Source organism: Peromyscus leucopus, chromosome 7 (assembly GCF_004664715.2).
Source record: "Peromyscus leucopus breed LL Stock chromosome 7, UCI_PerLeu_2.1, whole genome shotgun sequence".
Taxonomy (NCBI): Eukaryota; Metazoa; Chordata; class Mammalia; order Rodentia; family Cricetidae; genus Peromyscus; species Peromyscus leucopus.
Window position 1 is genome coordinate 64,975,231 of NC_051069.1, and position 13,736 is coordinate 64,988,966.

Sequence of the window (13,736 nt, forward strand, 5' to 3'; positions counted from 1 at the left end):
TTTGTGCGGAGGCTTGAAGCGGGTGGAGCCCGTCCGCGCAGACTCTCGGGTGGGGGGCGTGGCTGCGGCCGGGTCTGCCTGACGAGCTGCGGTCTGGTCGAGGCGCATGGTGTTCCCGGCTAAGAGGCTGTGTATGGTGCCGTCCATGGAGGGCGTCCGCTGGGCCTTCTCCTGCGGCACCTGGCTGCCGAGTCGAGCCGAATGGCTGCTGGCGGTGCGGTCGATCCAGCCTGAGGAGAAGGAGCGCATCGGCCAGTTCGTGTTTGCCCGCGACGCCAAGGCGGCCATGGTACTCACGGCCTGCGGCTCTCGGGAGGCGGGCTGGGCGGCGGGCACCGCAGAGAGTCGCCGGCCCGGTGCGGGTTCTGGCGGGCGCTGCCTGCTTCCGCCTTGTGTCCTCTAAGGCCTGGGGCTCTCACCACTAGCCCCTCCCCAGTGAGGTTGCCTATAGAGGCTCTTTCCCCTAAAACTGGAGGCAGGGCCTGTGTAGAAATCGTTTGTTTAGTAATGAATATGCTTTAAAGTTAAAAGCTTAGACGTTACAAAATATACTTTGTAAGCAGTGTGTTTATGCGAATAGTATGTACCATATGTTTTGTGTGTCTTAACAGGCTGGCCGTCTGATGATAAGGAAATTAGTTGCAGAGAAATTGAATATCCCTTGGGATCATATTCGTCTGCAAAGAACTTCAAAAGGAAAGCCGGTTCTTGCAAAAGACTCGTTGAATCCCTATCCCAATTTCAACTTTAACATCTCTCATCAAGGAGACTATGCAGTTCTTGCTGCAGAACCTGAGCTACAGGTTGGCATTGATATAATGAAGACTAGTTTTCCAGGTAATGGTTCATTTTTATGATTAGTAGTTGAGTGTGTTATGTCTCAGATCTTAACTATTAGACTGTTGTAGACCAGGAGACTTAAAAATGCAGACACTTGCCATACTTAATTTACCTGACAAAGCATCTAACTGAAAAGAATGTATATTTCCTTTAACATTAACCCTTATCTACAGATATAGTTACTGCACTGTTTTAATCCTTAGCTGCAATTTCTCTATAGATAGGCACATACATTTTTCTTGGTATTTTTTCTTTTTCTTCCTGTTGCAGAATACCCGAGGCTGATTAGGCTCATTGTTCTGGGTTCAGGGAAATCCTTGAGGACTGGGCTAAAAATTAATTTATTCATGAAGGTGGTGCACTTACGGCCTTGCAATACTTTTGTATTGGCAATTAAATTTCAACATGAATTTTGAAGGTAGCAAACATTATTGAAACACAGCTCCAAGAATATGACCTGGTATTATAGAAGGCTTACTGTAAAATAACTGCTGCTGCAGAGGAGTCAGGGTGGCAGTGGGGGGTAGGTAGGCCACGTGGGTTTATAGCTCTGAGGAATCTTCATAGGAGCTTTTCCTGTAACTAGAAGTAAGTGGAGAGGCCATGAACACTTAGAAGAAAGACAACACAACTAGACAGTGTCTGCCTAAACATAAACAAATTTTATAATCAGCAGTGTTGACTGTGGTCAATACTGAATAAGCCATTACTGATTGAAGTTTTTAATGGTGGGAAGGTGGTTGAGCGGAAATTGAAGATTCTGTTTCTTGTTAATGCTTTATTAAATCTTTTGACCCCCTCCCCCAGCAATTTTGATTAAAGCCTTTTCCGTCCCTTCTATAGTTTCATTGACTCAAAGCTTATACGCCCACAAAGGAAGAGATACATTCAGTTGGGACTAGTATCATCACCACCTCACTAATTTTCCAGTTGTGACTGGATGCATCATCTTCTCTTAGTGAAGATTAGAAATAGACACCAGTTTGCTTCACTGGCAGTTTATTAGACCAAGATAAGTGAAGCAGTTGATCAAGGAATGTTCTTCAGTCTTGCTGAAAGATGGAAGGTGTAGTGTTGGATAGAAGGGGAAACTACTCTGTACCAAGCACTGTTAACTCTTGAGACATGGTCGCCTTAGAGGAGTGTCATTATTATATCGGAAGAGAGAATTATCTTATCCACAACTTGTGTCCGTAAGAAATATCAGGTAGGAATGTGGGGAATCATTTTCCTTATTACCTATGTTGGCTAAGTACAGCTCATTTCCTAAATAGATTGTGGCTTTGGGATCCTAGTACAAGTTGCTGATAGTGTAAATTCCTAGTGCTTGGGGAGAATGTTGTTTTCCTGATCAAAGTTTGTCCCTCATTTCCTAATTTTCATTTACTATTAAAGATGTTTGGAGTTTCAGATGTAAAGAAGATAGTTTTATGATTTTTTTTTTTTGAGTTAACAGTATTTGGAAAATAAGCATGATCAGTATAAAAATTAATATTTAAGTTGGGGAAGAAGTAAGTATTCTATTTGCATGGTTTTCATTTTCATGTATGTATTTCTATTATAAAATATTTTGGATGTTAGTTGGCACAATAAAAATAACTTAAAAGTATTTTGAGAAACAGTTCTAATTTTAATTAATTCAAGTAATTTAAAATGACTTGCTAGTTGTACTGACACACATCTGTATTCCTAGCACTCTGGGGGTAAAATCAGACCAATCATGAGTTCAAGTCTATCCTGAACTAAATTGCAAGACCTTTACTGACACATACCTCAAAATAGACTTTGTTATGGAATTGATCTCTAAAGGAATTATTGCATTATAAGTATATGTTAAGTGTAGTTGGTATAAACTAGGCCTGGATAGAACTAAAGAGTCACAGAGCCTGTTTCTTGTCTCTCGCCACACTCTTTCTTCTTCAGTATTGTTACACCTTCCTAAAGATTCTCCAGATAGAGCTGAGTGATCTTTTTGAGATATGGACACCAGTTTTAAATTGTGAAATAATTTCTCATTACACATATATAATAGAATTCAAACTCCTGACCATAACCCTGTTATCTTGTTCTTTTCTGCTTTCTATTCTTAGGCATCTACTGTTCATCATTTCTTTTTAGCTCTTTTCTTTGATCATTGTTTTCTGTCCACATTGGTCTTTTATTGTCTTCAGTTTGACATTGCTTAACTCTTTATTAACTCCACCCTCCCTAAATAACTTCCATAGTCTTTGAGAAGAATGAATGCTTTTATTGTTTTAGTTTTTGTATATGTGTGCTCGTAGTGCCAATTATATGTATGGAAGCCAGACGACAACCCACAGCGGATGTTATTCTCAAATGCCACCCATCTCCTTGAAACAGACTCTTTTTAACCTGTAGCTCATCAATTAAACTAGATTGGTTAGCCAGTGTGAGCCTTAGGGTTCCTCCTCCTCAACACTGGTATTCCAGGCTATACAACCACACTTAGCATTTTCACGTGTGTTCTAGGGTTCTAACGACTGAACTCAGTTTTACATGCTTTCATGGCATGCACTTTACCAATTCAGCTTTCTTCACAGCTGAATGGTGAGTTTTAACTGAGATGCTATTATAATACATGAGTACTGGAGTTTGTTTTAGAATGATGTAGCTGGGCTTTGAGGTTCTAGTATTAGAGTGTTTTTTTCATATGCCTAGAATAGTAGCTAAGGGTTGTGGATGATTTTTGTTTGGGTTATTATGTTTAAAACAAACTTTCCAAGTTGTGTGATCTTGATTTTATAGAACAAATTAGTAACTGACATTCTTCTTTAATAATTAAACTCTTAAGAAGGATTAAGTTTTTCTAAATGTAACTAGTACTTCACATATTTTTTAGTCTTTTCACCTTTCCTACATATGTATACCTATGTTCTTAATATTCAGTAGGATGATTAAATAGATTGTAGTAGACATCAGTATATACAAGTAGTTTTAAGAATTTGCCTGTGTATGTGCCCAGTAATTACGCTGATATTTTGAGGAATGAATTTGTTTTTCTACTAGGATTTTCTAAAAGCTTTTCTTCTAATTTCCTATGTAAAGTGGAATAAAATAGAGTATTTGGCTAGTGTGCCTTCCCCCATAAAACCACAGGGTGGTGCTGCTGTCATTCAGTTGAATATTTATGGCATTCCCCATTGCTATTTATTTTGTGCTTTAATATATAGGAAAGTGTACTCATTGGTATTTTTTTTCAGCTGTAAGTAATGAATTATATGATTGCTTGACTGCCTTTTATGTTGATTTTTTTATAAATACAGCTATTTTTTCTTTGATTACCTTATACTTAGGCAAAAATTGAGTTCTTGTAGGTTATTAGTGGAAAACAACAAAAAAAAACAGACAAAATGACACAGTGGGTAAAAACAGGCTTATCTTAAATTTATGAGTTTTATTACTCCTTTAAATCGACAGTTTCATACAAAGTATGAAATATTCCAAATCCAAGTTAAAATGTTCCTCCTCTTGATTTTATATATGCTACTTATACCAGAGTCCATTTAAAAACCACAGTTTATGTTTTTAATTTTGTGGGTGTGGGTGGTATGGGTATGTAAATTTGGAGGCCAGAGGTTGCCATCAGGTGTGTTCTGTCACTTTCCACCAACCTTAATGTTTTTTGATGTAGTCTCTCAATAAACTTGGATACTGGTCAGTGAGCTCCTGGGATCAGCTTCTCTTCCCACCCCTGCCCTGACAAGTCCCCCTTGCAGACACTGGCAGCTGCTATACTTGCCTGCTTTTAGAGTGGCTAAGGATCCAAGCTCAGGTCCCTATGCTTGCTTAGCAAGCTACCCATTGAGCCATCTCCTCAGCTCCTTAACTTTTTAAAAGGCTTTCTCTGGGGTGTTATTTATCAAGCTAGTACATGCCAGAAACAGTGAATGAAAGAGTTTTTATTGAAATGCTCCACTAATTCTCAGTAAATTGAAAATGAGCTTTAGATCACTGAAACAATTCATCCATGTCCCCAAATGGTAATATTCTCTTGTTATAGGACTCCTAAGATCACATTATAATATATTTGAAAATGAATGAGAATTGTTGTTGCAATCTCAAGTACCACATGTTTCTGGGATAAGCACAAAGAACCTATTTTGAAGACTTGACTTATGGAAGTGGAAGCTGTAGTGTTTTCTTCCCTGACTCACTATGGGAGAGATATTTGTTTATTGTACAAGTTCTAAGCCATACAAAGGAAGATAGTATATTTTGTTCCAGATATTCCCGCTTCTGCCACTTGAGTGTCTATATATGTATATATTGATTTTTGTTTTCTCAGTAGTAACTTCAGATAAACAGTGTGCATTGTTTAACTGCCTTCTAGTTACAAACTATTATAAAACAGTTATTTTCTTTTCCCCCCAGTAATGTGGCAGGGTCAAAATTTAAAACCAGATTTCACGGATTCCTATTCAACTGCTTCTAGGTTTACTCATGATTGTCATAGTGAATTTTTCTTTTTAATTCCTAGCTAATTTTGATATGCTCATATTTTATGTAAGCATATTTCTTTTATTGTTTTTGTTTATAGTAATAGGCATTCCATTCAGGGCCTTGCACATGCTAGGCAAACAGTCTACCATGGAGCTACATCTCAGCCCTCATTTAGGATTATTTTCTGTATAAATTGACTTTCTTTTCTGTGTGGTCTTCAGCAGCTTTTTAAGTTCTGTTTTTGTTTTCCTTTTAGAGTAACTTTTTAATTCTATATTCTCTGATTTGACAGGTCGTGGTTCAATTCCAGAATTCTTTCATATTATGAAAAGAAAGTTTACCAACAAGGAGTGGGAAACAATCAGAAGTTTTAATGATGAATGGACTCAGCTGGATATGTTTTACCGGCATTGGGTATAATTTCTTTGTAGTTTTGACAGTAATAATGTATAATTATTTTATTGTCTTCACTAGAAATAAGAGTGAAAGACTTGGTTTCCTTGTAATACTATACAATGCTTGATAAAAATGGACAAATTCCTTGAGAACTTTGGAATTTTTTTATTATCTATATTATATTAATATGGTATTTATTTTGAGAAATTTTAACCTGTAATATTTAATTAGAAGGTGGCTTATTTTTAAAACTAAAGTTTTATTTATTATTTATGATAATGTGTTCTGTGTTAAACTGATACACATGAGCCTTATTTAACAGACAGTGTCACTTCAATGTCTCTATAATTTAGTTAATTCTCTTAACAACCTGTTGCACGTGGCACTGTTTGGTCATTACAGTTTACATTTGAGAGATCTTAAATGATTTACCTGAATAATACTAGCATGATTTGTTTCCAATGCAATTATAATGAACAAAGCAAAGGAAAAAATTATAAAAACATAGTTAGAAATGGAAATGTATTATATCTGTAAATGTTATGAAAAGTTTTAGCTATTGAATACTTTAAGAGAAAAATGTCTCTTTCTTGTAGGCACTGAAAGAAAGCTTCATAAAAGCCATTGGTGTTGGATTGGGATTTGAAATGCAGCGGCTTGAATTTGATATATCTCCGTTAAACTTGGATATAGGCCAGGTTTATAAGGAAACACGTTTGTTCTTAGATGGGGAAGAAGAAAAAGAATGGGCTTTTGAGGTAAAAAATTTATTGTAATTATTATAGCTAAGACTGCGTTTTTAGGTATGTGAGTAACCTAGAGTGTTCTTGAAATTTACGAGGAGAATGTCAACAGTTATGAGTACATGTCTGTCATGAGCTTGAATAGGTTCAAAGTGCATAACTTAAATCTATTCATTAAAACTCTTCAGTCCTAGCAAGACCTAGTTGTGCCTTTAATCTTAGCATTCAGGATCTCTGTGAATTGGAGGTCAGCCTTGTGTACAGGCCACCCAGTTACATGGTGAGACCATGTCTCAGAAAAATACAGAAATTCTTCAGTCCAAAATAGAGTATCATTGTATTAATAAGAGGGGTTGGGAATTGTGTTTTAAAATGTTACTTCTATCCTAGTTAGGGTTACTATTGCTATGATGAAACAGCATTACCAAGTTGCGGGGAGAAGGGTTTATTTATTTGGCTTATACTTTCCACATCTTAGTCCATCACTACAAGAAGTCAGGATAGGGACTCAAGCAGGGCGGAACCTGGAGGCAAGAGCTAATACAGAGGTCATGTTGGGGGTGCTGCTTACTGGCTTGCTCCCCATGGCTTGCTCAATCTGATTTTTTAAAGAACCCAGAGCCACTAGCCCAGGGATGGCACCACCCACAATGTGCTGGGCCCTCTTACATCAGTCATTAAGAAAATGTCCTACAGGCTTGCCTATAGCTCAATCTCATGGAGGCTTTTTCTCAGTTGAGGCTTTCCCTCTACTCTGATGACTCTAGCTTGTGTCAAGTTGACAAAACTAGCTAGCACACTTTTGTAATAGAGATTAACAAGGCATATGCATTGTTAGTCAATAAACTACCTAATCCTGCTTACATGTTACATGATTCCAAGAGCCGTGTGTGTGTGTGTGTGTGTGTGTGTGTGTGTGTGTGTGTGTGTGAGACAGTGAGAGAGGGGGGGGGGGGAGGGAGAGGGAGAGGGAGAAGAGAGGGAGAAGGGAGGAAATGTAGAGGGTGTAAAAAGTAAATGAAATTTAAAAATCTAAAAAAAATCTGGATTTATGTTTTATAATCTGCATTTATTGTTTATATTTTTAGGAAAGCAAAATAGATGAGCACCATTTTGTTGCAGTGGCTGTTAGGAGACCTGATGGATCTAGACGACAAAATGTACGATTTTATGATTTTTTTTTAAATCTTTCTAAAAAGTAAGAATGAATCAATGATGTTTTTGCTTTTATTGATGAAAATTATAATTTACCTTGCATTAGGTTAGGGGGTCAGAGGTCTTGATGGGTTTTGTTTGTTTTTTGAGTTTTTATTTTACAAGGTTTTTTATTATCAGCGCTTATAAAATTGTCAGGTATTTTACACACACACACACACACACACACACACACACACACACACCTACCTTTATATTTAGATACCCTTAAACACTGCAAAGGAAAACTTTGATAGAACTGTCAAATTTCCAATAGAAATTCAGTATCGTCACTATCTTAGTCATAACAGGAATTTATTTCTTGGTGAATTGGGGCTTTATTGAATATAAAGGGCACCAAGTTGAACATTGGAATCACCTTACAAATTAAACTTATTCCTAGTATTAAACTGTTCCCAGAGTTTATGTGAGACTTTGTGGTCCCACTTCTGTTCTTTTAATCTTAATCTGTTTATATTTCTAATGTTGTTATCTAGTAAGTGTAGGAAAACACTAGGAGTCATAATCTACATATAGCTGTAGTTCTGTGTGAGTAATTTATGGAATACTGTAAAATTTATGCATTTGTTTTTAGGAAACACGTTTGAGAAAATATGTATATTACATGCACACACATACCTTCATTATTACTTCTAGAAAATTAACGTAGGCCACAGACCATTTCTTTTATAAATAAGTATGGAATTTTGTTTTAGTTTGTCTTAAGAAGATTAGCATGTTAGAATTGAAACTCAATGAAATATAGTATGATTTGGGTTATTCCTCTTACTTTCAAGTCTCAGCTTCATGCTCCCTCTGAATACCTTTATTGGGGGGGTACATTTTTATTCTTTATTTTAATAATGTATTTATTCTTTGAAAACGTTAAATATATATAGGATATATTTTGATCATATGGATTTATTACCTCTAATTCTCCCAGTAGTCCTTTACTCTGCCTCTTTCCCAACTTCATGTTTTTGTTTTTATTGATAACCTCAAGTCAAGTTAGTGCTGCTCATATGGACGTGGATATAGGGACATCCACTGAGTCATGAACTGATTTACTGGCAGCCATATCCCCAAAGTAGATTGGCTAACTCCCAGTGAGGGTTGGGTGTCCCTTATCTTACTCATGTAGGAATTTTGAAGTGCTTGATTTTGTGCAGGTCTTATGAGTTGATGTGTGCAAATACCATGCCATGTCCAGAAGTCATCATTTCACAGCTTTCTTCATGTGCCAGCTTGTAAATTTTTTTATGTTCCCCGAGTCTTGGATGAGGGGAGGTTATTATGAACGCTTCATCCACAACTGAGCACTCACTGTTGTTATGTTTGGGACATGACCAGCTATGAGTCTGTCGGTTAACTGTTAACTCATTACAGAAAGAAACTCCTTTGACCAAAGGGGAAAGCAACACAGATCTATGGATATTGAAGGCAATTCGACTATGTGACAGTTTAACATAACAATTTTAGGTTCCTCCCTTAGGGCCTGTGCTATCCCCAGTCATGAGCTTTTGACTGAGTTTTATATTACCAGGTGTGAAATTCCTCCTGTGGAGCAGGCTCCATATCCACTAAGAAATTGGTTGGTTACTACCATAACTGTTGTTCCACTCTTGCACCATTGGTTAAATGTTTGTGCTTCTTTGAGTAGAACCTACTGCAGCAGTGCATAGTGGGAAAACTAGGTTCAAAGTCTAAGTGTACTTTTTAACTTGTATGGCCAGCTTATGCAAATGGTCTTTCTGAGCCTCAAGTACCATCTGTAAAATTGAGATGACAATATTATAATGGTGTAGAAACCATATAAATAAGTACTGAACTTTATTAAAGTAGTGTATAAAGTTCAAGTGTTATTTAATATGAATTGCTTAGCCCTCATCTGAAATGCTTTGGGATGAAGGTGTTTTGGAATTCAGATTTTAGAGTATTTTACTTATTTATTTATATATAATGGCATTTTGGAGATGGGGCCCAATTTTAAACATGGACTTCATTTATGATTTCATATATACCACCTACATACAGCCTGAAAGTAATTTTATACAATGTTTTTATGTGTTTCAATATTCTGATTGTCTTGTCACATGAAGTCAAGGTGCCTTGTTGGTACTCAGTAATAATTTCCTGAATGAGTGTCATCCCTATATAGTTACAGCAGATCTATTCTAGCAGTAGTGTTTCAAAAATTTTGCCTATGGCCCACTTCTGCTTGCTGAAATTACAGCTCTTCAGATTCCTTATATGTATGTATACTGAGTCGGACTGCATATGAGTTCTCATTAAGTCTGTTTTTAAGCAAATGCTACAGTTGGTGGCCATACGTGACTTGAGAATCATGTTTATATTTCACTTTTTAAATTGTAACTATAGTATAAGAAGTAAAAACACTACTGTAGAAATTTTACTAAGCCTTAATTTAATACTAAAGAACTGGAATTATTTCAGAATTATAAAGCTATTCATATGGTTAATATGAGGTATAAATAAAAACAAGGCAATCTGCTTTTGTTTTTTTTCTCTTAGGTTTCATATCAAGATGACTCTAAACCATCACAGAGGCAGTTTACCATTCTTAACTTTAATGATTTGATAGCTTCTGCTATTCCTATGACACCTGAGGATCCTTCATTTTGGGACTGTTTTTGCTTCACAGAAGAAATTCTAATACGAAATGGTACCAAGTCATGATAGATTCCCTGAGTAAGGAAAAGAAATGAAAAGGGCAATCTTCTGTGTTCACTAAACTAAAATGCTGGATGTGCTCAAATTTTATTTATCAAAACATTTTTAAGACCCAAATGCTTTTTAAGAGCAGACTTCCAGTTCAGTGGCTTCTTCCTGTCCAGAATTGTAATTGACAAAAATGATGACAAAATCTTCCAGTGATACATATGCTTTATAGAAAGAAAAAAGTAAAGTATAAACATGACAAAGGCAAGCATTTTCACAGAATTACCCTAAAACTTGAGTTATCATTCCAGAAACTTTTGTTGCAAATGAATCCATATTAACTTTTTTTAAATGATAATATATGTTTTGAAGAAAATACATATGCTCTTCATAACTGTTGTTGATACATAAACTTAGTGGTTCTAAGATATTGCCTGGTATGATGTCTGTGTGGCACATATTGTAAGGTTTAATTTGTCATTAGCATTACAATACTCACATTGCCTTAGCTGCAGTAACAAACTGCTGCTGGAGCTTCCAGGTTTATGTCTTTATACAGTTGTGATATTTGTTTTATCAGTGAGTAGCCCCCCCCCCCCCCCCCACCTAAAGATTCCATCAACTCAGATGTGTCTGACATGTTTTACCACTGTCACAAACAGACCAGTGAAAGAAAAAGCTAAGCCCTGCTGGGAGAATTTCACTGAGGTAACACTACTACTGGGCTTGAGGAAGATGTACCATAGTGTACTCATTTGCCTTTTAGGAGTTTTAATTGTGTCATTTAGTGTAAGCAACAGTACAGTAAAAGCTCTGGCATTTTGAGAGACATGCTTAATTGTGTCTTGCAGACAGGTTTTAGAAATGGAGTGACTGGTCAAAGGGGTTAAACAACTTTGGTATGTATTATCATTGCTCTTGAAAAACTACAGTTCATACTTCAGTTAGTCATGTGTGAGCACCACCATCTGTGTACTCTCTGGTCAACTGTAGGTTTTGCCTTGATTTTATTCTCTGAAGATTGGATGGGTTTTTTGTTCTTTTCTTCTATTGGTCTGTATAACTGAAAAGTGGTACCATATTTTAAGTTTGCATTCGTTTCATTACAGATGAGCTTGATATGCCATTGTTACTGGTAATTTGTATTTTCTTTTTATAAACCTCTTGTTCATCTTCATCTGTTTTTATTTACTAAATAGACTTACAATGTGAACGTAATATATTAAGATGCCAAAACCATCATATTGATGAGAGAATCTACTATATGGTTGTAGTAGTGCATGTCTTCAGGAGTTAGTCTTATTACTGTTAAATATTAAGAAGTAGAATAATGCCATTGTTCTTATTACTAACATTAAATATTGTGTGTAAGTTATATAAAATTGCTCAGTAAAAGTGTTTTTATTTTATTTTATTGAGCATGCTTAATTTTACAAAGCATAGAAAATGTTGTAGTGTTTTTAATAGATGAAGTATTGTAATCCCCTGCATGAGTGTAATACTGAAATGAAAAATCATTTGTCTTATAATAAAATGGTAATAATTATGGACTTGTACGGGCTTGACAGTGTGCCAGTAGTGATAATAATTGGCCTGGCTAGATACATGATTACCTTCTGTATAACTATGCAGCTAGCAATAATACTATCAGTTTAATCTATCTCAAATAATGGTTCTTGAACAAACAGCTTTATTGTCTGGTCATTTTGCCTTCTGTGGCTGGTGTGCAGCAGAATTGTAGGATCTCCTTCACCGTTAACCTGAGGATTATTTGCCTCTCTCCTGTGTTCTCTTCCTTTGCCTGGTATGTCTTACATGTACTCCTTTCTGTGACACATAACCTTAGTTAACATCTTAATAACAAAGGGTACTGAGTTTTGTTGTTTTGAGAATTTACAAGGAGAGGGGAAAACCCATTAAACAGAGTGATGTGAATTTAGATATTTTCTAAGTCATTTACCCCTCTCGACTCCAAGCTTACCTTGTTTGTTAACAATGTTAATTTCCACTTTTCCCCCAATATTTGGTATTGCCAAGTAGTAAATTTGGTTCTGGCCTGGAAATCAGTGCTGGTTTATATCCTTGTCTCTTTGATCCAAAACCATTGTTTATATAGTGCCGTACTGGTCAATTTGTATGGCATGATGGGTCTTTATTAATAATTTCTTACACAGGAATTTCTTTGGGTTGATTTAAGAATGTGTGTGTGTGTCCCTGTCCTTTGCAGTTTTATATATTTGAGTAAATTTTCAGTTAAAAATTATCAGAATTCTATTACTCAGTATTTAAAGTCTGTTAAAGAATTATATTTACATAATTCAACAGACTCAGTTGAAATGTTGCCACCTAAACTTTTGAGAACTAAATAGATGAATGTACATAGAGCTATGGTAAAATTTTTTTTTTTTTCTTACTGCATTTCAGCTACTTACATTTTTAAATAAGAAGACTTGAAGACAGCTAATGAAGTTCATTGGGGACACGGGGGATAGATATACAACCATAGTATCTGTTAGTTTGAGTTTGGTAAAGATGGTTAGATGCATCTTCAACTTATCAGCTAAATATTAACTGGCTCTGTGTGTCTTATCCAGGACTGTTTATGGTAGATAGCAGTCTTCCAGCCAAGGTACTTTACATTTATCAGGTTATTTGGTCATTGTAGCTTTATGAACTAGGTTCTGTTAACACCTGTTTTAACCATGGGGAAATAAAGTACTGAAAGAAAAACTTAGTAATGATCATTTTCTTAGTTAGGGTTACTATTGCTGTGATGAAACACCACCAATAAGAGTAACTTGGGAAGGAAAGGGTTTATTTAGATCACAGTTCCATATAACAGTTCATCTTCAAAAGTAGTGAGGGAAGAACTCAAGCCGGGCAGGAACCTGGAAGCAAGACTTAATGCAGAGGATATGGAAGGGTGCTACTTAATTGGCTTGCTCTCCATGGCTTGTTCAGACTAGTTTGTTTCATTGTTTTATAGAATTTATGTCTATCAGCCCAGAGATGGCCCCACCTACAATGGGCTGGGCCCTCCCACATCCATCACTAATTAAGAAAATGCCCTACAGGCTTGCCTACAGCCTGACCTTATTGAGACATTTTCTCAGATGAGGTTCCCTCTGATGACATGCTTGTACCATGTTGACATAAAACTAGCCAGTACAACCATATATCCATTGAGTAGTAGGTAGATTTATTATTCAGATTTGTACAGCATATAGCCAAAGCCTAAACTGAGCTACTAGTGTAAGCTTAGTGTTGTGTTGGTAAATATTGAACAACCAACAATACTGGGGAAGGCATGATGGAATCTGGAAGACTTACATTACATATGTTACCAGCATATACTGCCATATTTATTTCAGATTGTGTTTTTATATTTATTTGAAGAATAAAGAAGATGCAGCCAAGATCTGT

General features: G+C 36.2%; 1 protein-coding gene across 1 annotated transcript; it reads left to right on the forward strand.

The window, feature by feature from the left end:
- Positions 1 to 26: 26 nt before the first annotated feature.
- Positions 27 to 12,376, forward strand: Aasdhppt (aminoadipate-semialdehyde dehydrogenase-phosphopantetheinyl transferase). Its single transcript, XM_028893031.2, has 6 exons — positions 27 to 289; positions 612 to 837; positions 5,594 to 5,715; positions 6,294 to 6,455; positions 7,529 to 7,600; positions 10,167 to 12,376. Exons 1-6 carry the CDS (start codon positions 107 to 109, stop codon positions 10,329 to 10,331), a joined length of 930 nt encoding a protein of 309 aa, XP_028748864.1. The 5' UTR covers positions 27 to 106; the 3' UTR covers positions 10,332 to 12,376.
- Positions 12,377 to 13,736: the final 1,360 nt, after the last annotated feature.